This window comes from Papilio xuthus, unplaced genomic scaffold, assembly GCF_000836235.2.
Source record: "Papilio xuthus unplaced genomic scaffold, Pxut_1.1 DF826115.1, whole genome shotgun sequence".
NCBI classification, from domain to species: domain Eukaryota; kingdom Metazoa; phylum Arthropoda; class Insecta; order Lepidoptera; family Papilionidae; genus Papilio; species Papilio xuthus.
Window position 1 is genome coordinate 3,967,124 of NW_013532534.1, and position 22,790 is coordinate 3,989,913.

A 22,790-nucleotide genomic window follows, 5' to 3' on the forward strand; every position below is an offset into this window, starting at 1 on the left:
ACTGTTGATATTAAAGTCACCGACTACCAGCATTGTAGCTACTCTGTGCCATCAAGAATTCCGTCGCCCGTCAAAGTTAATTGTCAATGTCATTTTCATAATTGTGTGTAAGTCGGTTTAATACATTTTTAAGTTAAAATAATATCTGCATTAGTTTTACTTGGACTTAATTGAAGAGAATAAGTAATTCTTAACAGAAATACCAATTAATTTTCGATGTACTCTCAAATAGTTCTACCGAGGTAATACGTAGTTTTAGGTTATGTTTTGCTTTATTTTGAGTCAACTATTCTGTGTTTATGAAAGTTATTAATCTTAAATACCTGCTTTTCCAGACAATGGTCCAGATTAGTACATATTTGCCGAACTATGGCGACCCTAGAAGGTCAAAAAGTTCCTCAGAGCAGTTCTGCGAGTGATGGCATTTCACCGCCACAAAGGATCCACAGAGGACCGACAGACATCCTCCAAGCACTTGCTGCCACAGTCGGACCTGATCCAACTGCAGCACATTACAAGTAAAGTTGGTCAATCTCTACATTGAGCACATCTGACATTGTCTTTTAAATTTTAGTTTTCTTAACAGCATTGGTTAGTTATATTTAATTTTAAAAATATGTATGAAATGTATCAGACTTTTTTGTTTATATATTTCAGATATCATGATGACCCATATTTAATTCCTCTCTCCAACTTCCGAAAGAGGTCATATGCACTATCAGCAGAAGCAGGTAGAAAAGCTGCAGCTTGGGTTAGAGATGAACATGCCGATCTATTCTCGATGAGAGAGTGGGACCCACCGGGCAAGAAGAAAACTCCCTACTTAAATGCTGATCCCCACATTGATGCTTTTGCTCCTAAACCAATATACAATGATGAAAGTAAGGTAATAACATGAATTTTTATTGTAAAAGTATATTTCATACACCACATAATTGATTAAGTCAATAAATTTACCAACAATTTGAACTTACAGTAGCATTAAAAAGAAATAATGGTTACAGACCACTTGTTAGATTAAAGTGCTTATAAATCTGAAACAATACAGAACTAATTCTAAGCTCCTACAATATTAAAATTGCATTTACCTCGTTGATAAACAATAGCCATAAAAGTATTAAAAAAAATTACAACAGGTGACCGAGGAAGACTTTAAATACACATTAAACAATGCACTAGTTGAAGATGCAATAAAAGTTTTTGAACTACTTGGTGGAGTAAATGCTCTGAGTGAGGAATTGAAAATGGAATTTCTACAATTGCTTTGTTTCTACAATGAAAAAGAACCATTAGCAATGGAATGGTTGGAAGAGAGATGGTTTGCTGCCAAGACAAGGGACAGACATTCTGCTACATGGAGGTAAGTTTTTATTTATTGATTTTAATTATTTACTGTTGATAAAATGGAGATAACAATCATCTCCTTGGCCTTATCCCAGTTATGTGGGTCTGGCGCACAAAGTTTTAAAAACCTTAAAGATTTGGCATTTTTATGGCCGGCCAACCCTACATGGGAGGAATATATAAAAATTGATAAACACAAAATGGAGAATACCATATTAAACTGTAATTTGGGTCGACAACTTAAATTTTAAAATAGTCTGTTTATTTGCTGAGTACAGGTTATGTTAATTGTTGAGTGAATTTATTAAGTTTATGTAAACATCATTATAATTTTGATGGCTTCTATAACTAATGTTACATAAAAACTGCACTATTGTTTTAAAGCCATTATCTTATCATATAACTCATCAATTTTTTGTTTCATATATTTCCAGGTTGGGTGGTCTAGCTGATAGTATTTTTACATCTATGGAACCAAAAACCTCGGAGGCTTACTGTGCTATAATTCAAGGAATGGCAAAATATTATCAAGTAAATATTTTACTTTCTTTATACTTTATTATTTAGTTTTAGACACTATTAGTTAGAATTATTTGACGCTAATGGCGCGCTTTCACCAAGTCAAGTGTCAGAATGATTAGTGAGGGGACATAAACATTGAAATTTTTATAAGGCTATTATTGCGCCGATACACCCGCACAGTATAGGATTTTCTTGCTAACATTAGTAACATTGGATTATTTTCATTTTTATTTAAATTTATTAACATTTCAGGCAGAAAGGGCACATTTATTAGCTCAGGAAGCAATGGAAAAGGGCATTCCACTGTCAACCAGTGTCTTTAATTCTCTCATAAGTTGTGTTGGATTCCTAAAAGAAGGGACTACATTAAGAATTGAAGCATTGAAAACACTTTTAGCACAAATGAAGGAACAGGTGAGAGAAATTAATTTAAAGATGTGCAGTTGAGTTATTATGTTTATTTTATTATGACCAACTCCTGTCAATTCCTGTTGGGCCATTCCGGAAAATATTTGGTATAAACACGGCCTTGCGTACAGGAAGGACAGACAGAAAAAAAATTGCTTTGTTGTTATGAGCTATGCAAATACATGTGTACCAAATATAATTTATTTGTTTGTTATTACATACAGACATTCTAGTTTTATTAATATGTTTAGAGTACTATTTTGATTAAATATTGTCTTAAAAGTGTTATAATGTCTTTGACTGGATTTTCATCTAACAGGGTTTATCACCAGACCAAGGAACACTTAGTTCTTGTCTGAAGTCAATATCAGCTTGGGGTGGTGGCAATATGCTACAGCAGGTAGCTTTGCAAGTTGTCGCAGAATTCAAAAGCATCGGCCTCCAGCCAGGACTCTCGGCTTATTATTATTTACTATGCTTGTTTTGCAAAGAACGTGAGTATTTCTGATTATTTGTTGACATGTTTCATACTAATAAGAATTATTCCGTTTGAAGTGAAATTTTGATTTGGTGGCATTGTATGTGAAAAATTCTATTTAATATAGTGATTAATTATTCTATTGCCCGATTTAAAATTAATAAATAGTAAAATATAGATTAGAAATTTCGAGACATTAACCATTGGTTTCTCAGACCAAGTTCCCTATATAAAACATATTGATAAACAAAGATAACTATATGTTTTAAACGGGGATTTTGATCTCACACAATTATAATAGTCAATTAAAATTTAAGAGTAAATCATTAAATTTACTTTTTTTTATATCTAACTATCAAATAGAGGATGTTTAATATAAATAAGGTCTATAACCTTTCGACAATTTTTATTTTAAATTTTACAATATTGTAAATTACAGGTGGCCCTAGAGTTGATATTTTGACAACAATTCTTAATGATTTGGAGAAAAGAGAAAATTTGCTGCCACAGGACGCGACAGATACAAACTTCTTTATTACAGCAATGGGAGTGTGTAGTGATCATTTGCAGGTAAATGATTAAAATATTACTGTTTGCTATCTAACAAAAAACCCTCAAATGATTACCCCTGTGACACTCGGGGGGAGAATACGAATCGAATGACACCACAGTCACCAAAATCGGTTCGGTATTGTAAGCTACAAGTTACAATGGAATTTCCATACACTTTTGAGTCAGGTGAAATTGAAGTATATAATAAACTAATTGTCGCTCGCGATTCCGCCTGCGTATAATTAAAAAAAATAGTTTTGTTTCATGTCTAATTTCCTGCGAGATCCATGCAAAAGTTTTAGACATACCATGTAACAAACACCCATCCATCCATCTAAACATTCGCATTTATAATATTAAGTTATTAATTATTTTAATTGTAATGTAACTAGGACATCAGTTTGGCGGAGAGGCTGCACAAGCTGCTGATGAAAGGCGACAACTACAGGCTGGTGGGCGACGCATACAAGGAGAGCATTTACTACAGGCACTACATCACTGTCTCTTGCCGGTAAATTTATAACAACAAATATAATATTCTGATGTATATCTTTGAACATCTTTACTCTGTGGCCTTGTAAGATTGTAAAAAAATGATTTTTAATTAATTTGAATAATTGTACAATGATCTTTTATGACTTACTTGACTTGACTTATAGTCCTATGTCCCCGCAGTGGGGCAGAGGGCGTCCACAGTGCGCCGTCAGTTCGCTCTATCCTGGGCTCTGCGCTTGGTCTAGGGCCATGTCAGCCCAATCGCCTTCATATCTTTAAATTCATTTAACTTCATAATATTTAAAATTATTTCTGACGATCCCTCACTGTACACAACGGTTTTTTTTTATTTATTGATATTTTTGTATTTTTTTTTCTTTTTGTAGGCATGCTCCGTTCGAAAAGACTCTAGAACTCCTCGATACGCTAATCCCGAATGTATATGTTCCGGAACCATCTGTCATGGAAGAGGTAATTTTAAAACATTTTTGTTGATATTTTAGAGTTTTAATTATTATTTGTCTTTATATCTAAACATATACTACGACATATAGGCAACACTGTTTCTACCATAGAACTAATTGAAAAAAATATATACATTGAACTAGCTTTTGCCCACTCCTTGTTCTGCGGGAAATTAAAAACTATTAACTTATACCTTCTTTCAGATTATGTTCTACGTCTATGCCAAATTTCACCAAGATCTGTTAAGCTGTTCTGGAGATACGTAGTAACAAACATCTATCCATCTAAACTTTCTTAATTATAAAGATACAGCGCCATCTAGCAATGCAAAAAAAAATCATGAATGATTTCATGAATGTCATTATTTGACCGTTTACATTTTTATGATTTGTTTTGATTTTTGTATTATTTATTATATATATGTATATATGTGTGTAGATAATAAAGCGTCTGGAGGCTGGCGGCGCGGGCGAGCGGCTGGCGCAGGCCTGGTCTCAGCTCGTGGTGTTCGGACATGCCAACCGCGTACGACTCGTCGAGAGGCTGCTTGACGCTTTCTGCAACTGCTACCAATACCAAGGTCTCCTCATCATCATCATCATCATCACTATCATTATTATCATTATGGTAGTCATCATCTATCAACATAGCTAAAGAACGTATATTTTCTGTTGTGACTACTATTTCAGTAATCGTTTTTTTCTTTGGCCTAACCCTAATATACATTTATAACTATAGTCTAACAATATTATTTGGCCCGGTGATAGGATTTTATGTTAATTAAGAAATACTTTTGTTACAGATGATGAAATAAAAACGAAGATACGTTTAGCCGCCGGCGATATCCTCAAATTTGGTCAAATGGCTGAGGAGAAGGAGGAAAAGAACGAAATGAGATCACCAGTACAAAAGTACGCATTTATTTTGAAATATTGATTTAAATAACTACATTTCAAGAAAAAAAAACAATTAAAACGAGAAATTTCTTTAAACTGCAATGAGTTGTTAATTAGCACACTAAGGAAAGTCTCCAGTATTAAATCTTCATTGAGGGAGACACCCTGAATGTGGCAGAAACTAAATTGACACTGTAGTCTCTGTCTACACATTTGAGGTACTAGCGTGAATTGTATTGTTTATTTTGATTATTATATTTGTAGGTTATCAGCAACGGCAATGACTAACATAATAGAGTTGTGCTCCGATGTGACGGACAAAGCGGACGAGGGCTGGGAGAAAGTTTCGCAGGCGCTGGACCGGCTGCGCAGCCAGCAGGCGGCTGGCGTGCCAGCTCGCCCGCAAGTACTTGCGCAAGTCGCACAGAGAGCTGCCACTGTCGGCAGACCGACTATAGCCGCGGTTAGTATCAGATTGACTCGCTCAATGAGTTATTGGGCTGAAAATGATTAAATCGGCAATAGCAGATGTAAAGATTATAAAAATACTAATATTGTATTATAAACTTTTTGATCTTAAACGTACTGGCTGATAAGAAAATAAGTGAATTCGTTATTCCTTTTTTCTTCTTTAAATACACCTATGTTTTTAATGACCCAAAAATCTTTAATATGCACTTATTCAAATGCAGTTTACGTTTTTTGTACTTATATTATTTGCAGTTTATGTATATTTAAATTTATGAAAATACCTTTTGATAATGCGATAAATATATTTTTGTATGTATTCAGGCGGCGGTTGGTTACCTATCGGAGTGCGGGTTTGAGGAAGCGACATCTGCCAGCGTGGCGACTCTGAGCGTGATGCTGAACAGGTCGGAGGAGGAGGTGAAGACGCTGCTGCAGGACAGGAGCAACCTGAGCGCCCTACACCCCACTGCGCTGGCCGTCGCTGAGGCTTATCATGAGTAACTACAACTCGCTATACTTACTGTTGGTTCCTGAGACCAAAATCTTTACACCGTCATCCCTGTCATCATCGGAGATTTTTGTCTCAGAAACCCATGGTGATAAATATAATCAAACAAAAGAGCTTAATAATTATATAATTATCAACCTTTTCATTTTTTTTTTTCAAAATTCGATATCACAGAAATCCATCAGATAAAAAATGAGGCAACTAATAATTATAAAGAAAATTTAAACTTCCTGATAATAAATATAGTTACAATTTATAATTAAAAAAATATTTTACAAAAATTTGATACAGGCACATAATTTAATTCAGTACAGTACACAGATTATATTGTAATTTGCTTTTTTTTAACAGAGTGAAATCAGGCGCGTCTCTACACCAATCAGATTCCTCTACGAGTTCGGAGAGTGACAGCGAATCGTCCGATGATGATTGTTAGTATACCTCCTAATTATTGTATTGTATATGTAGAATTAAATATTATTAGATATATTAATGAACTTTTATTTGTGTCCTGTTTACTTTTCGATTACATTAAAATATGTTTGAATTGTAATATTTCTGACTGATGAAATAAAGAATATTTAAACGTTGGTATAATGTACACCATGTTGAGTTTTGACCATAATAAATATTCCTTTTCTCGATTAAATCATATTCTTAACAAATAGACAAACAACTTTTTATTGGTCTAAAGTAAAATTATAATTCATCTTAGACTCCAACTAGGAGCACACGTGGCCTTCAATTGTACGAAATCAAATTTACGAATATTATTCCTAAATTAAATAATTCAAATGCAATATTATGTATAATATTAGTTTTCATATTACAATAATTAATACGGTTTCTTAACTGAATTTTCGAAAAATCCATTATTAAACAATATACAAGTTTCTCCTTATTTGTAATGCGTACTATGATAAAGATTTGCTTGTTTAAAGATAAACTGGAATTATACATCTCAACTGACAGACAGCTTTAACATAATCCTTGGTGGATACTAAGGTGACCTGAATCATAAAGGTCTAAAGAATAACAAAAAACTGCCTGTGTGATTCAACAATATAAATAAACAAGAATTTTATTTAACATAAACATAAAAAACATGACTATATTGATTATTACGAAGAAAATAAAGTTTATTGAAAATTTGTTTTGTAATGGAAATCCTAGACTAGACAAAACAAAATATTTATTCAATATCGAGATAACAAATGAGTGTAGAGATTATTTGATCCGAAGAGCAGATTAAGTATTTGCTAATTCTGCAAACATACACGACTCAATTGAGAGTCGAAACCCAATAGTACCCAATGCTGCACACTGACTTTTAGGTTAACTATTAATAAATAATAACAGTAAATTAGTAATTGAAAAAAAAGCATTTCTTACAATATTTCCAAATCTTATTTCTTACTAATATTATAAATGCGAATGGATGGATGGATGTTTGTTATTTGGTATAGATGTAGAAGATAGTCTGGAAGAACATATAGGGTACTAATTATGTTTTTTTTAATTCGGCGCGTACTGAGTCACGGGCGACCGCTGGTAATTGATTACAAAAAAACGAAAATAAAAAACACTTCGGAACTAAAAAATGAATTTAAATTCTATTATTTGACAGTTATTATTTTTAACCGCTAGCATGTGTAACATTCATAAAAGGCAAAGGTGTGACACGTTGTGCCAGTGACACAGATTTATTTCTCATGTCGGAGAGGTGTTAAAAACGATAATTGCCCGCGAAATGGCGACTTTAGAAGAAAGCATGTTATTTCGTTAGTCACCTTTCGCCCGTCCAGTGAGTAACCTTGGCTTTGTGAAGAGGATTTTTTATTGAGGATCAGACTTCTTAAAATGTTTGGTTACTTCAAAATTTGGTTTATCGTGGTAAGTTAAGATTTTTTAATAAATTTAAATAAAATAAATTAACAATTAATTATTTTCAAAAAAATGTAAGCTTTACATTATTTTTTGTAAAATTTTATAACAATAAGGACAAATTTCTTGGAGCAGTCAATTTTTAGTTATTCAATCTTTTATATTAATACTAAAAAATATTAATAGAAAATAATTTGCAATTTTTATGTTTCGTTAAAGTTAATTTCAATTTAATTAAAAAACTTCAGGTTGCTGTTGCGCCACCTGATTTATTGGCAGCGTATATAACAAAAAACTTTGACTGTGGCCCGTACGGCTTCGTCTGTGAAGGAACAACTAAACTAAGGCTCTGCGAAGGAGACAATCTTTTAGGACCTGCCTTCAGATGTCCGGCAAACACTGTTTGCAACGAGGACTCCAGTGACGTTTGCGAAAATACCATAAATAACATAGATCCATCGATAACTAGGACCGTTAGATGTCATCGAAACGAAAGAATCGCCGATCCAACAGTCGCAGGTTGCAAAGGATATATACTATGTATACCTAACAAGAACAGATTCCAAGGTATCAAGTTCAAATGTTCAGGAAACACAATATTCAACGGTTACACACGAACTTGTTCATCGCCAGACAAATATAAATGTCCCTTGTCAAATATAACAAAAACAACTTCAACATTTTACCAACAAGATAATCGTAGAATAGATACTATCTCGGATAATATAAATTACGGTAACTCAGACATGAGTTCCCACTGGCATAGACCAATTGATTGCAAGAATTACAAGTTTGCTGTCACTCAAGATCAAAGCCCAGTCCGTGCGACATATTTCTGCCCATCTCGCGCTGCCGGTGGTGAATCCGCAATCAGATGCACAATATTTTCAAATCAATTCTGCATTACACTAGAAAGAGACGTCAAGGATTCTTTCATCCAAGCAGCAGGTGTTGCTTATCGTAAACCTAGGACAAATGTTCCTTGAAGATAATAAAAAGCATTAATTTTTAATTAATTTATTAACCGCTATAAGACTGATGGTGCCTTTTGTGGCAGTGGAAAGATCTACATTTAATTACAACAAATACTTAAGTGTAATACAAATAAATAATAAGAAATTACAGACTTTTATTTTTAAACACTACAAAAGAGCATTCATCTCCAACTTTTTGGTATCTTATAAATATGTTATTATATAAAACAAATAGCGTTAACTTTATTTACATTCGTAACTATCTTCGTCAACACATTTCTTTTTGTCATCGTCGAAAACTTCATCGGAATCACACTTCTTTCTCTTACGACGTAGTACAGACTTTGATGTTTTCGAGCACACATAATATTTTCTACAATTATTAGGATCTACAAACTTGCCTTCTTCGTTACATTTGAAACCAGTATCATTGGATAATTTTTTGTTGGACTTTTTATTGCTTTTATTCTTCTTTCTATCACTGGATGATGATGAAGAAGACGAGTTTGAAGACGACGATGACAGTTTCATATCCTTTTTACCCTGTTTACACGTCACGTTAACTTTATCAAGAATATAACCACTTTTACATTGCAACTTTAGTCTTAAGAATCTGTGGTTGGGGCCCTTAACACATAAATAATACATATTATCTTGCCATACATCAATAAATCTACCATCTTTAACACATTTAAATTGGTTATTTCGAATACAATGTGATAAATTATTAGTACATTGCTTTTTAAATTCACTGAAAACTGTATTCTCTGGACAGAAACCAACAATAGGTGTACTATAGCCAATACAAATGTAGAATTTCCTACAATTGTCTTTATCTGCATATCTTCCCCGAGAATGGTTTCTACAATCGAAGGTGAGTGAAGATTTTGGCGTTTCTTTATATGTCTTCGAAGTAGCTGTACGTGATTGTTCACTATTTTGTAAAATTAATGATGATTTAGTTGTTGTTTGAATATTTTTGATGGGCATTTCATTTATTTTTACAATTTTATATTCCTTGCTTTTTTCCTTCACGACTGGGACTATTGTTATGTTGATATGTGTATTATTTTGAATTTGCCTTTTAAGTTCATGGTTATTAGAAGTCAAATGATGAATACCTTGTGATCGTTTTGAAGGCTCTGTTGAATCTTTATTCCTATGCATTACATTGGTTTTCACTAAATCCGAAGTTTTTAATGGGAGTCCATCTTTAAAACTTTTAGTATTAACAACGTCTGTGGTGTTAACATTTTTGAATTCAACAATAGTTCGATTAAGATATGTTGGGATAAAAGGTGTAGTTTTAGTTTGAGTTTCTATTTTATTTTTAGTCCTAGGTAAAATGTTAATTATAGTAGTATTTAGTGCATGGTCATTATCGTCTTTTCTCATTTCTTTTGTATTAGAATCAGTTTTATTTCTTATACTCACGTTTATTCTAGTTTTATTATATAATTCTATGGATACCTGTCCATTTGCTTGACTTATACAAATACTTCTATTGGAACATTTTTGTATGATAGATCCATTTTTACTTTCTTTTAGTAAAGTTAAATTTTTGATGTTATGTTGCGATTGTTCGGTAACTTTGTCATCTCTCATTTGTTCGGGTACTTTTTCAATGTTGTCAATACTTTTGGTTGTGACTTTGTTCAATTTTAAATGTAAATTTCCTGGATTTATGGGTGTATCATAACCTTTATTAAAATTACTCTTTGAATTCAAATTTTCCTGCTCATATTTATTAACTATGCTATTATTTATATTAGCCGTAGCAATGTTCATAACTGATTTATTTGTTTGCAATATTTTATTTAAACCGTGGTCAACGATTGCTTTACTTGTATTAACATTTGCATTTATCATTGAATAATTCGTTTTGTTTAATACCGTCAAAGTAGAGTTTTTGGGTATTAACAATTTAGTTGCATTGAGGAATTTACGTGATGAAATCGTTGTGAAATTATTATTTACTTGTTGAGAGTCTCCTGCGGTGACTTTTTCTTTTATATTTTCCAAATTTAAAGTTGTATGTTTCTCATTTTTATTGGTAGAGTTGGAACTTTGTAAGGTAGAATTTAGGTCTTCATGTAATGAATTTACAAAGGCATCATATATTGTATTTTGATACTTCCTTTTATTGGATATTTTTTCATTATAAGCTTGATTTTGGGACGTTTTTAGAGCCGAAGTATCATTATTGATTAACGATGTAGAAGTTATTTGAAGATTTTCGCTTTCAGTGGTTAAATGAACATTTTCCGTTGTCATTGTTTTATGAGGTATATTTAAAGTGGATTTAGAATTATTTGGAAGATTATGTTTAGTAGCATGCAATTGTTTGGTATTGCTTGCTACTTTACTCTCTAAATCATCATTTGCTTTATCGACGATGTATGAGTTTGTGGTTAATACAGGTTTCTTTAACGTGGGTTTAGTGACGATCTTGGAGTTATTAGAAGCAAATTCATTTACATTTTCTTTTCTATTATCTTCTATAAGAAGCTGTTCTGGTCTATTCTGCCTATTCTTAATCATCATTGGAACTTTGTTGTTATTCGTTAAAACAGTAGGGCTTTCAGTAAAATCAGTTGCCTGCCGTTCATTGTTAATCGGGATAGAAATTGGTGCCTTTTGATTATTCTTTATCATATCGACAAAGGTATCATTCAAGATGCTTTTATTGCCGATAGATGTAGGTGTGTGTAGAGTGCGTTCAGTGGTGTTTTCTGTATTATGTAGGTTACTATTATTTTCGTGGACTATGTTTTTCTCCGTAACAGCCTGATTTTCTGCTACCTTATCAAGTATAGCAGAAGAATTTAGTATTGGAGCTTCAGTTAAATATCCATTTGTAAAGATTTTTTCTGTTTGGTCATTATCCATGTTAGAGTTAGAAATTGAATCTGTATGTATAATATTCTTTACTGGATCGACAGACGTAAAATGGGATGTATTCAAAACAGATTCCGTTGTGGTTTTTGCAGAAGACAATACGTTTTTATTGTTCACTATTTCTCCATTATTACGCGTCTCACTTTGAAGTAAATCACCGGTATTATTCGGTAACGCATCAATTGTTTCATTTTGATCGTAACTTGTAATGCCTTCAGTATTTGTTAAATAGTTAGATGTTTGCAATGAATATTTAGTTGAGTTTAATACATTCAATGTTTTATTTAGAAGTTCACTATCTGGTCGCTTGATTATCATATTATTTTTCCGTACATCATTCATAATAGATGTAGCGATGTCTGTACTTGGTACACTCTCAATGTTTTTATCATTTAGATTGTTATTATATCGTACAGTGATATTTTCTGTTAATACGGTTGATATAGGTAATTTATTTATTACTCCCTTTTCACTTACTGCATACGTAGCGTTGTCTTTAGTTTGATTAGATTTTGTAAGTCCTTTCTCTGCAGTAGGCACTGCAGTTACATTTAACATATTATTACTTAGGTTAATTTCCGGACTACTTTTTTCCTCTGCTTTTTTATTTTTTTCATCAATTTCCTTATAAAATATAAAAGTATCTAAACCATTTTTTGTATTTGCATTAAATAAAATAGCGGGCGTATTTTCTGTTATATTATCAAGTAAAGTAAAAGAATTTAATATTGGCTCTTCAGTAATATACGTCTTTTCTGGGATATCTTTTGTTTGATCTTTACTGTTGTCAGGATTTGAAACTTTCGCTTCTGTATTTATAACATTATTTAATAAATCGACAGATTTATTAGGTAAATTCAAAATAGGTTTAGTTATGTCTTCAATTGACTCTACACTATTATTTTTAAAGATTTCACCATTATTACTAGGTGTCAATTCTTCTGTCATATTATTTTCTAGCAATATCCTTTTAAGTAAATCTATTGTATTGTTTTTTATCGATTCGATTGTTTTATTTTCACTTATAGCGGAATTTAATGTGGTATTCTCAGTGTTTGTAAAATAGTAGGAAGTTTCCGATGGGGATTGAGTAGAGTTTATTAGTTTATTTATTGTGCTATTTAAAAGTTCGCTTTCGATTCGTTTAATTGTTTCGGTATGGTTTCGTATATCATCTGATGTCCGTATAGATGTAGTGGTAGTACTCAAAATTTCTACTTCTGGTACTTTATCTTGAAGTCTCTTTTCGTCTGCTGATAAATACTTAGCATTTTTCATAGTTTTATTTGAATTGGTATATTCTTTAACTTCAATATCCTCTGTAGTTATATTTAAACCATGATTAGTTAAGTTATTTATTGGACTAATAATTTTATCTGCATCTGGAATTTTCTTAATAATTTCCTTGTGTATCTTAGCAGGATCTAAATTATTTTTCGTATTTGGGATGAATACAGTAGAGTTTACCTTAGTATTTGTTCTGTTTAATAAAAAGTCTTTGTTTGAATTATCGTTGGCAACAATAACTGTTTCATTATTAACAAAATTATCTTGGGGATCTACTACATTAGTAACAGAAATATTATGATTTTTTGTCTCAATCGTATCAAATATATCATTGGGTTTAATATTTTTTTCACTAGAATTTGATATTATGTCATAATTTAAAGAATTGTTGTGCGAAGTGGACCTGAAATTTCTTAAACTTTCCCGATTTTCAGATAATTCGCTCAAATCTGAAATAGGACGATCTGTAAAAGAGATATGCAAAGGTGATTTCAATTCTATAAAATCCTTGTTACCCTTTATTAAATCACCAAAACTGATATCGAAGTCCGGAGATTCATTCGGAATAATGGGATTTGAAATATCATTTTGAATATATGCTTGCGGTGTTGTACTCAATTCCGTTACTAAAGTTTCAACTGTGCTTGCAGGAAATAAGAGTACACTGTAATCTGTATCCTCAAATAATGTATTCTTAATGTCTCCTAAATCGTTACTTCTCAACGTCGTTTGGTAACTATCTGTTTGTTGCAATGTTATTATATTTTCTGTAGTAAATTCTGTTATTGTTTCTACATTTGTATTTAATGTACTATTTAGAGTTTTCATAACTAACATTGTTTTATCTGTAGTTATTTCAGTATTAAGATCTGTACTGACGTTGGTATTTAATTTGTCAGTTATAGTATCGAGGCTAACGTTTGTATTTTTATTTAAAGTATGGAAATTCTTGTCCGACAGTATGCTATCAGGGTTTATAGTAGAATCTGAAACAGCTTTTTCTGTGAAAATAACCTGCTTAGATGATTTTATATCGGTAGACTCTTTGTCAACTTTCAATATATCGCCGAAAGTGATATCAAATTCGGAGGATTCCGAAGGAATAATGGGATTCGGCATTATACCATTTTGAATATATGTTGGGGTAGTCGTACTCACATGTGCTGTTACATTTTTAAGCTTTGGAGTAGGATGAACGAGATCTTCAAAAAATATTGTATTCTCATTATTTAATTTGTCGTTACTCAAAGTTGCTGTTTTTAATGAGTTGCCTGCGGAATTGAAGTCTAAAGAGTCTGGAAGAACAATACCCCTTGAAAACATATCGTTTGGAGCGTAAATTTCTGTTCGCGTGTTTAAGTTCGATGTTACAATTTTAACCGGTGTTGTAGTTGTAGAAATTGTTTTATTTAGATTCGTCGAAAAGTTGAAAAGAACATCAGTTGAGAATGTTGTATTTTGAGCAGACATTATCGATGGCGTACTCAACTTTGATATTATAGTTTTCGGTGCTGCCGAAGTTGTTTCAATTTGTTGGCCAGATGAGTTTGATGGAGTTATATATTTTGTGAATTTACCATTTTGAGCAGTTTTACTCGAGTTCGAAGTTACACTTTCATTCGCTGTTGTAGAAATTGCCTTAAATTCATGCGCAGAAGCATTTAAAGGAATATTATTTGAGATTGTAGCATTTTGAGCATATTTTTCCGATACCGTCTTTGGTGTTGTGGAAATTTTATCAACGAAAAGTTGACTAGAGTTTGAGAGAATAACATCTTTTGATGATGTATCAATTTCATCATATCCTTCTGTTGGAATATTTAAGTTCGATGTTACTCTTTTCTCCGGTGTTGTAGAAATGGTTTCAATTTGTTGCACCGATGAAATAGAAGGTATATCATTTGAGTGTGTAATATAACTTTCCGTTGGTATATTTAAATCTAATGTTACATCCACCCATTCAGTTGATGATACTGTTGTCCTCTGTATTGCTATTGTACCCTCATTGGTTTTTAACATGTTGTTTTTCGAATGCGTTTTGTTGCTGTTTTGTTGTAGCATTTCTTTCGCTTTGTCTTTAATTGTTTCATTATTATGGGAAATATTAAGAGATATACTGTTAACTGCAGCTGAAAGGGTTGAATTAGATTGTAATGCATTAAAAGGAGATCTTTCAATTATTTTTGAACTTAATTCATCGTCAACTAGTTTATTCACAGTGATATTTGTTTTTAAATCTACATTTTTATTATTTTTGATGATATTTTTGGTGTTATTTTTCGGTCTTGAAGTATTATGAGCCATATTGGAGTGATTGCTTCCAATATCTGGAACAGAAATTGATGGTGTCACTGAAATTTCAACGTTCGTAGTGGCGGTTACATATTCTAGGGTAGAGGATTCTTCAGTGGTAACACTATCGCTGGTTAATTCACTGAACGTTGTCATAACTGTATTTGTGGTATCTGTAGTCTGTACAGTATTAGTGCTTAATTCATTACGCGCCCCTTCAAACTTTGGTGTTGGTTCTTTATTTCTTCTTGTAAATTTCTTATTCATGTTATTTTTTGTTACTTTTTCATTTATTGGAGTACTATTTACCACTTCACTGTCAATATTTCCATACACAAGTACAGCATTGTCTGTATCATCGAATATCACATTTGCATTTCCTGGGATTATATACTTTTGTTGTGTTGGTAAAACATTATTTGCCTCAACTTGCTGCGAGTCACTTGTAAAAAGAAATTCGTCGTAAATGTTTGTCGTTAACCTTGCCTCGGTTGTCTCTGTAGTTATATCAGTACCTTGAGAAATAGTGTTTGGTGTAATCGATGTCGATGTTCGATATTCACATTCGAATGCATTATTTTCATCGCAAAATGTTGTAGGTGGGCATGACAAGACAATATTCCCCACTGTCATAGACACACCCCCACCGACGTCTACACAAATTGTAAAATGTGTCGAATTCTCGCAAAGAAATGACTTACCAGAGCAATCGATAAACGGTTGTGTTCTTGTAATCAGTGGAAGGTAAAATATCTGAAATGGAAACAAAGGTACGATACTTTAAATTCAGTTAAATAAAAAAAAAATCTATAGAAAACGGAAACAAAACTTATAGCTCATATCTAGTATTCAGCTGTCGCCCGCGACGCGCTTCGCGTGCGCGAATTGAAAATAAAAACTTTATTAGTATGTGTTCTTCCAGACTATGTTCTACATATATGCCAAATTTCACCGAGATCCGCTGAGCCGTTCCGGCGATACCTTAACATAAAGATCCATCCATCCCTTTAAACATTCACCTTTATAGTATCAGTATGATTGCTATCACTTTTCATTGATAAAGCTATAATCTAAATATAACAAGGGTCAAAGGCAAGAAAAGTAAAAAATAAATGCTGAGTAAATCCAAACACCTTAAAATTAAATTTATTTTCCATACATACCGTTATTAAAAATAAAAATAAATCCATGTTCTTTCTTCTAAACAAAACCGAATCCACATTTCTAACTTGAATGTTTCTATTTAAAGCACTTTATTGACTTATTTAGTTAGAGGTGTCCTTTATCTGCTTTAGATTTCAGTACACTGGCATGTTTTCACTCATCTCAGATAATTTGAATGGCCGCGTAGGAAAGTTGTTAGTATAATATTTCATTTACATAACGCACTGTCACACATAGATTACTGCGACCGGGTAAATATTGTTGACATCCCGATTTACACGGTCTCATTTATTTTTCTTATAAGTAGAAGCAAACTTGATTATTTTATTAAAAACATAGATGAATCAATGGTATGTTTATTAGTAAATACGAGACGAGATACATATTGTTCCCGTAGACTTCCCATGCAGTCAGCGTATGTTTAGCGTCGAGAGAACTGTTAGCAAGCATTGACATTGCTCAATAACTATGAAGGCCTAATTTCAGTCCCCTTTTCCTTCCAAAAAGGGGAAGTGGATTTGACGGAGGGGGCATAAGGGATCTGTATTTTTTCCGTGCCCTCGTCCGTCTATTAAAGGCAGACAACGCATATGCAATTGCAGATGTCTATGTGCAGCCATCGCTTCGCAATATCGGCGTATTCAGTTGGCCACTTGCTCGTTTGCTTCCTTATAATATAAAAATGGACGAACTAATCAGTTATCTGTTAACCTAACAATACTGTTTAGAGTTATGTACAAATTTACACTGATGGCTAGTTCGGTACCTATACGTAATCTGAAACGTACAATATTTTTTTTTTGCTAATTTACATTAACAAAATGTCGCTTTTTAATTCTACGTATTTCTTTATCAGCCAGTATCACAGAATAACATCTCTGTTTATCTTGCAACTTCCTGTGCTATGTTGACATAATTATTTGAGTCAGCTATTAAATAGTGCAATTATTATATTAGTACGTAATTATGGATTTTACCACAATATTGAAGACAGGCGTGAAGTGGAAGCTATTCCGCGTTTCGTCTGATGAGTGTGCGTCCCGGAGGCCAATATTAGTCCTCTTTCGCTTCCCAACCTTTTCCTTATAAGGAAAGAATGGGAAGTGGAAGTGGACTTTCCGGATGAGAGGATGTGTGGAAAGGGAAAATATTTTCTTTCTGTGCATCCTCTCCTCCGTCGATTAAAGGTAGGCAACGCATATGCAATTACGTGTGTCTATGGGCAACGGTCACTTCGGTATTTCAGCGATTTCAGGCCGCTCGCTCGTTTGCCACCATTTGATATAAAAAAAATATTATTTAATGCTATGAATCAACCAACTACACAGTTTCTTTGTTAGAATATTGTACTATTATATTGGCTCCGATCTTTTACTCTAATCTCACAAATATGCAGATATTGGGTAAAGAAAAACGATATTTAGGTTTTTAAAACGTTTTATTTTATTTATATTATAAATTTTATTGATATCACTTTATTTCTGTTACAAAAATATCACATCAATAGAGCCGTTATTTTTGACTATGAATTAATAAAATTATATTTATGAAATTATACAGCAGTAAAATAAATAATAATCATGAGTTCTACTCACTATTTACTTCTTTATAAGAAAACATAATCATTTGATTAATTATATAAAAATATTTTTCAGGCACATGTCATAAACAAACAAATTAACAATTTGTAAATATTTTTATTGTCGTATTCAAAATAAACAACGCCAGTTTGGTCTTAAATATTTAAGCTTAGTATCGTAAAGAGCTATAATAGCCAAGACTAGCCATAAAAACGTAACAGCACTTAAAACAATGCCTATTATAAACATGGAGTTTTGATAGCCATGCTCCTGACCTACAATAAATGACAAACAAACTACGAATATGGTTAATAATGTCGCGGAAAATGTTTCAAGCGTGCTATGAAACTTAGGCCATTTTCTTGCGCCTACGAAATCTTGGACCGCTGTTTCGCAGCATGAGGTGACAGCTCCATAACCCAATCCAGATATTACACAGCCAATGGCGAACGAATCGTGATTGTTGGTTTGTGCAAACACTGAAAAAATAAAACTTTATTAAAATAACTCAGTCAAGATACAAAACATCGTTTCTATTTTAAGAACTATTTTAAAACATAGTAAGAAACGTAGTTTTGATGATTGAAATTTCTACTAATAAATTGGGGACTAAAATACCTTTACAGTTAATAAAGCAAACTGCGGTAAAGTTTTTTTTAGAAACTTTGATGATATCTCGCTAGTAGAAAATAAACAAAACAGTATTACTAAACCCTAGCGTTTAATAACATCGTTTTCATCATCTAGTAATTGTTAGTATTTTCTCATGTCAATGATGCATCATATGAAAGGTTCGCAAATACAAGAGTCAGAAAAAAAACAACTTTATCAACATATTAAAGCAATAATTTTTCAAACATTACAAATGTCACCACTTCCTAGGTTTAACACGTATACTTTTTATGTATTGCGTAATTTCATACTACTACAGCAATTAAAAACAAATGTTAAGTCAGTAGAATTATTTCAAAACTTACCAAAACATGCAATAGTCGATGTAATTAATCCAAACACAGCGACGTACTTAAAATTTCTTTTCGGCGTTTGCGCCAACCACGGTGTGCTCAACAGAAAACATATCCATGTGAACCCGTGCAAGGACAAGAGAAAGTTCGTCTCAAACATAGATATTTTTGGTCGAACCTGCTGCGCTATCATCGGTATTAAATTTAAAAAAACAGCAGTTAAACACAGCTTTGCAAAACTAAGCAATAACGCTGGATAAAATCTCCAACATGACAGTGATCTCGTCAAAGGTTTTATAAACGTATCATTTATGTTATACATGAAATATAATAATCTGCGTTTAACTCTGTACATTCTATACGATGGAATCCAGAACCTTCTCTTTATATTTGTAACCGTAGACTGATATCTAAAGGATAACGAATTTAACACTTTTTCTCTATGAATCTCCGTCATTGGAGATATATTGTCATAAGTAACTTCAATTTCAGAATGTTCTCTATTGTTAAAGTTGCTACAATCTTCTTTTGAGTCTTTTCTAATTTGTTTCGTAATATATTCATCTAAATTGTCACCTAGTGTGCTCAGTCTTTTGATTGCAAGGCTAAATCGTCGCTGATTGTTTGACGATTCTTTGACATTCGTAGCTTGTTCGATGTCGTCTTCACTCTCCTCGCTCTCCTCCGGTATATCTGGCAATATGTCTACGCCGAAAATGTTTCTTCTCTTCTCCTCGGGGCTGGGCGGTGGTGTTATCGTTCCAACTACTTCATCGTCCGCAACCGCCTCGTCTTCTCTGTATAAATTATCATCAGATGGACTCTTCCAACATTTTTTACTTAAATCGATCAATTGCAATTCTGCAGTATAGTAGTTATCAGCACCATCATTTTGAAACCCTTTATAATTCTTATAAAAGTCTGAATATTTGGCGGATACACCGATTCTTCTGACGCTTTCGTCGATTTTAAGAAAAAGAACAGCCGGCAGCGCTTGCAATATTATTCCACCAAGAACGATGAATGAAAAAGAGTATCCGTAGTAATTTATTAGAACTGATATAATGTGGGGAAACAGTGATTGTCCGACCGCTTGTCCCGTGCTGCATATGCCTCGTATTATTGCGAGGCGGCTGTCGTAAGTTTCGAATATCACTGCGTCAACTTGGGCGGATATTAATGACGATCCAAGACCTAAAAATATAATACCGTTGTAATAAAAACTGTTCGGTAAAAATAACAAATAATCAAAAAGTTGTATGCTTACCGCCAAAAACACCGTATATAAATGGCTGTAAATACAAGGGTACAAACGCGCAGGTGAGCAGGCTAGCCACTGTTACCACGATGCCAACTGCGGCCATCGCACGGTAACCAGTCGACCCGCCCCACGAGTCGGCCGCCTCGCGAAACCAACATTCTGAAACATGTCAATTAAAATTAACTTTAGTATTTCAAACAATGATTTTAACATTTTTAATACCTTCCATTCCACTTCGATTTGATCAAAACACAAAAATTTTATAAATTCCTGTATAAACTTCACTTACGAGTTAGTCCGAAGGTGAGCAGATAGATGGTAGGTGTGGAGAGGCCGAGCCATACTGGTACATCAAGACTGGTCAGGTGCAGCCACAGAACGCCATATGCTAGCACCAAGCTTGGCAGGCATATCTATGTAAGCCAGAAAAGTGAATTTCAATAAGTTATATCATCTTTGGTCCTTCGTTGAGTGACATCATCTTTGTTCCTTCGTTGGGTGACAAGAGCAAAACAAGGTGACAATTGCCCGAACTAAAGAAGATGACTGTTTAAATTTGCTTCGGACAACAAGAGCCTATGAAAAATAATAACCAGCAAAATGTTTGTGCAGTAGTGTGTAGACAGTGTCCCACATGCGATAAGCTACAGCGCTACAACTATGGTCAGTTTACTTTTTCATGTTTTGCAAATCGATAAAGCTATCTAATCATATTCAGGTAGGTTTTTTTTAATGCTAACCTCAAGTAAAGGTTAGTAACCATCATGGCAATTTGTTGTTGTACCATTGATTTCTGTATAATTATTTTTGTATTTCTTGTAACATAGTTACGTTTGTTCTCAGATAACCTCTCAATCAGATAACCAAAACGATTATAATAAATATAAATTCCCGTTTGACATTGATTTTGTGTGATATTATTTTATGATGATTAATGTAATCGTAATAAACTACAACTATGTTATATTAATCTTTTCGCAATAATACCAACAACAAAGATTTCAAGATATCGTATCTTTGGCAAACTATTTTCAAAGTTATGTTATTACGCAGTCTTATATTATATTATCTCTATAAGAAGAATGAAATCAGAGCCGGGATTAAGGGATTGGGCGACCGCCCAGGGCGATGGATTGAAAAGAGTGCCACAGGTTTACTGTTAACCCCAGGCATGATAAAAAGAGAGCTATATAAAAACCTCACCCAGGACCCATTAAAGCTAACACCGTTACTGAATTGCCTATTTAACTATACTGAATATTTGGCATATCAGCGTCACGAGTGTTTTGTCAGAGATAGTGACTGCTAATTTGCACAAACATACGTAGTTGTAATTACATATTTATGTTTCATTCGTAACCGAAAGCAAGTTGCGGGACAAACATTTCTATTATCTATCATCTGTGCATATTGACATGTTTATAGAGATAATAAGGACATCACGGCCGCAAAGATAAGAACGAAATGTATGCGCAATGCACACTTCATGCAACATGAAACACATGACAATCTAACAAATAGTGTGGTGTTGTGTGTCTGACTTTTTAATGAAACCTTTTCTCTAAACTCGTCTTATAGTCAAAAAATACTGATTAACTCTCCCTTATTTACCCTTTTTCTTTGTTAATTGTTCTCTATACTGCCAGTAACATATTTCAACTTCTTCTTGTTATTTAAAATAGCGAATATTATACATACATTCAAAAACACTACAGAAAACAGTAGACTCCATCGCCAACTTGCGCCACTAGATCGTGCATCAACTTCCATTTATAGTTCTTTCTTCAAGCATTTTTCATAAATAATCCGATACTCCAAGTTCTAGTAATCATTTGAACACAGTTGCACTATTTAATCCAACATTGTAAAAGTAAAAAATATAGATTTATTGATTCAAATCAATGTAGAATTATAAAAGAGAGCATGTCGACTTATTGACGGGACTCTATCCATACATTGACAGTGTTATCGGGAAACGTCGTCACAATGTACTTTGTCTTATCTTATCGTCAATATGTAAGAAACTAATATGAGATCAATTATTATTTTTGTGTTATTTTATTTCAAAGTAACAAACAAAGCTTGTCTTCTTGAGAAAACCTGCTACATGGTATCTCTACAAAGCGCTCAAACGAGGCATCATTACGAGGCTATATTTTGGGACCTTTTATTGACTTAAATAAAATCGTATTTAGAGCGGCAAATTTTATTGCGAAAGGCTAAAAAATCACAATTTTGCTCCTTTGGAAAGTCCTGCCCTCACGTTGCGGCATCTTCACCGACATCTACATGTCGGTTAAGAAATAATATAACTATCACTCATCAGTCTTCTCTGTGGCTTTGACT

General features: G+C 33.1%; 4 protein-coding genes across 5 annotated transcripts; 2 read left to right on the forward strand and 2 right to left on the reverse strand.

Moving 5' to 3' along the window:
* The first annotated feature begins 79 nt into the window (after positions 1–79).
* LOC106123264 (protein PTCD3 homolog, mitochondrial) lies at positions 80–6,594 on the forward strand. Its single transcript, XM_013319497.1, has 15 exons — positions 80–242; positions 336–518; positions 658–886; positions 1,137–1,360; positions 1,779–1,875; positions 2,119–2,280; positions 2,594–2,768; positions 3,192–3,322; positions 3,697–3,815; positions 4,186–4,270; positions 4,703–4,844; positions 5,067–5,175; positions 5,425–5,623; positions 5,953–6,128; positions 6,491–6,594. Exons 1-15 carry the CDS (start codon positions 217–219, stop codon positions 6,573–6,575), a joined length of 2,142 nt encoding a protein of 713 aa, XP_013174951.1. The 5' UTR covers positions 80–216; the 3' UTR covers positions 6,576–6,594.
* A 1,205-nt stretch (positions 6,595–7,799) lies between these two features.
* Positions 7,800–9,023, forward strand: LOC106123511 (uncharacterized). The gene is made up of 2 exons (XM_013319894.1): positions 7,800–8,032; positions 8,272–9,023. Exons 1-2 carry the CDS (start codon positions 8,000–8,002, stop codon positions 9,007–9,009), a joined length of 771 nt encoding a protein of 256 aa, XP_013175348.1. The 5' UTR covers positions 7,800–7,999; the 3' UTR covers positions 9,010–9,023.
* A 193-nt stretch (positions 9,024–9,216) lies between these two features.
* LOC106123510 (protein PF14_0175) lies at positions 9,217–16,882 on the reverse strand. 2 transcript variants are annotated; one of them, XM_013319893.1, is made up of 3 exons: positions 16,638–16,882; positions 16,176–16,227; positions 9,217–15,509 (listed from the first exon to the last, which is right to left on the reverse strand). In XM_013319893.1, the coding sequence occupies exons 1-3, from the start codon at positions 16,662–16,664 to the stop codon at positions 9,241–9,243; spliced, it is 6,348 nt and encodes a 2,115-aa protein (XP_013175347.1). In that variant the 5' UTR covers positions 16,665–16,882; the 3' UTR covers positions 9,217–9,240. The 2 variants fall into 2 exon arrangements, with proteins under 2 accessions (XP_013175347.1, XP_013175346.1); XM_013319892.1 differs by having other exon boundaries at positions 9,217–16,227.
* A 1,437-nt stretch (positions 16,883–18,319) lies between these two features.
* LOC106123564 (uncharacterized) lies at positions 18,320–22,706 on the reverse strand. Its single transcript, XM_013319966.1, has 5 exons — positions 22,143–22,706; positions 20,734–20,857; positions 20,451–20,603; positions 19,196–20,377; positions 18,320–18,697 (listed from the first exon to the last, which is right to left on the reverse strand). The coding sequence occupies exons 1-5, from the start codon at positions 22,212–22,214 to the stop codon at positions 18,348–18,350; spliced, it is 1,881 nt and encodes a 626-aa protein (XP_013175420.1). The 5' UTR covers positions 22,215–22,706; the 3' UTR covers positions 18,320–18,347.
* Positions 22,707–22,790: the final 84 nt, after the last annotated feature.

Bases quoted from the DNA above. Each gene is read 5' to 3' on its own strand.
- LOC106123564 (XM_013319966.1), bottom strand. From the start codon at position 22,214: ATGGAAGTTGATGCACGATCTAGTGGCGCAAGTTGGCGATGGAGTCTA. The intron at 20,378-20,450 runs GTAAGCATACAA...TTATATTTTTAG, and splicing joins TATATACGGTGTTTTTGGCG to GTCTTGGATCGTCATTAATA. The intron at 18,698-19,195 runs GTAAGTTTTGAA...TTATTTTTTCAG, and splicing joins ATCGACTATTGCATGTTTTG to TGTTTGCACAAACCAACAAT.
- LOC106123264 (XM_013319497.1), top strand. From the start codon at position 217: ATGTACTCTCAAATAGTTCTACCGAG. The intron at 5,624-5,952 runs GTTAGTATCAGA...GTATGTATTCAG, and splicing joins GCAGACCGACTATAGCCGCG to GCGGCGGTTGGTTACCTATC. The intron at 6,129-6,490 runs GTAACTACAACT...TTTTTTTAACAG, and splicing joins GTCGCTGAGGCTTATCATGA to AGTGAAATCAGGCGCGTCTC.
- LOC106123510 (XM_013319892.1), bottom strand. From the start codon at position 16,664: ATGGATTTATTTTTATTTTTAATAACG. The intron at 16,228-16,637 runs GTATGTATGGAA...TTTCCATTTCAG, and splicing joins TATTTTTATTTTTAATAACG to ATATTTTACCTTCCACTGAT.
- LOC106123511 (XM_013319894.1), top strand. From the start codon at position 8,000: ATGTTTGGTTACTTCAAAATTTGGTTTATCGTG. The intron at 8,033-8,271 runs GTAAGTTAAGAT...AAAAAACTTCAG, and splicing joins TCAAAATTTGGTTTATCGTG to GTTGCTGTTGCGCCACCTGA.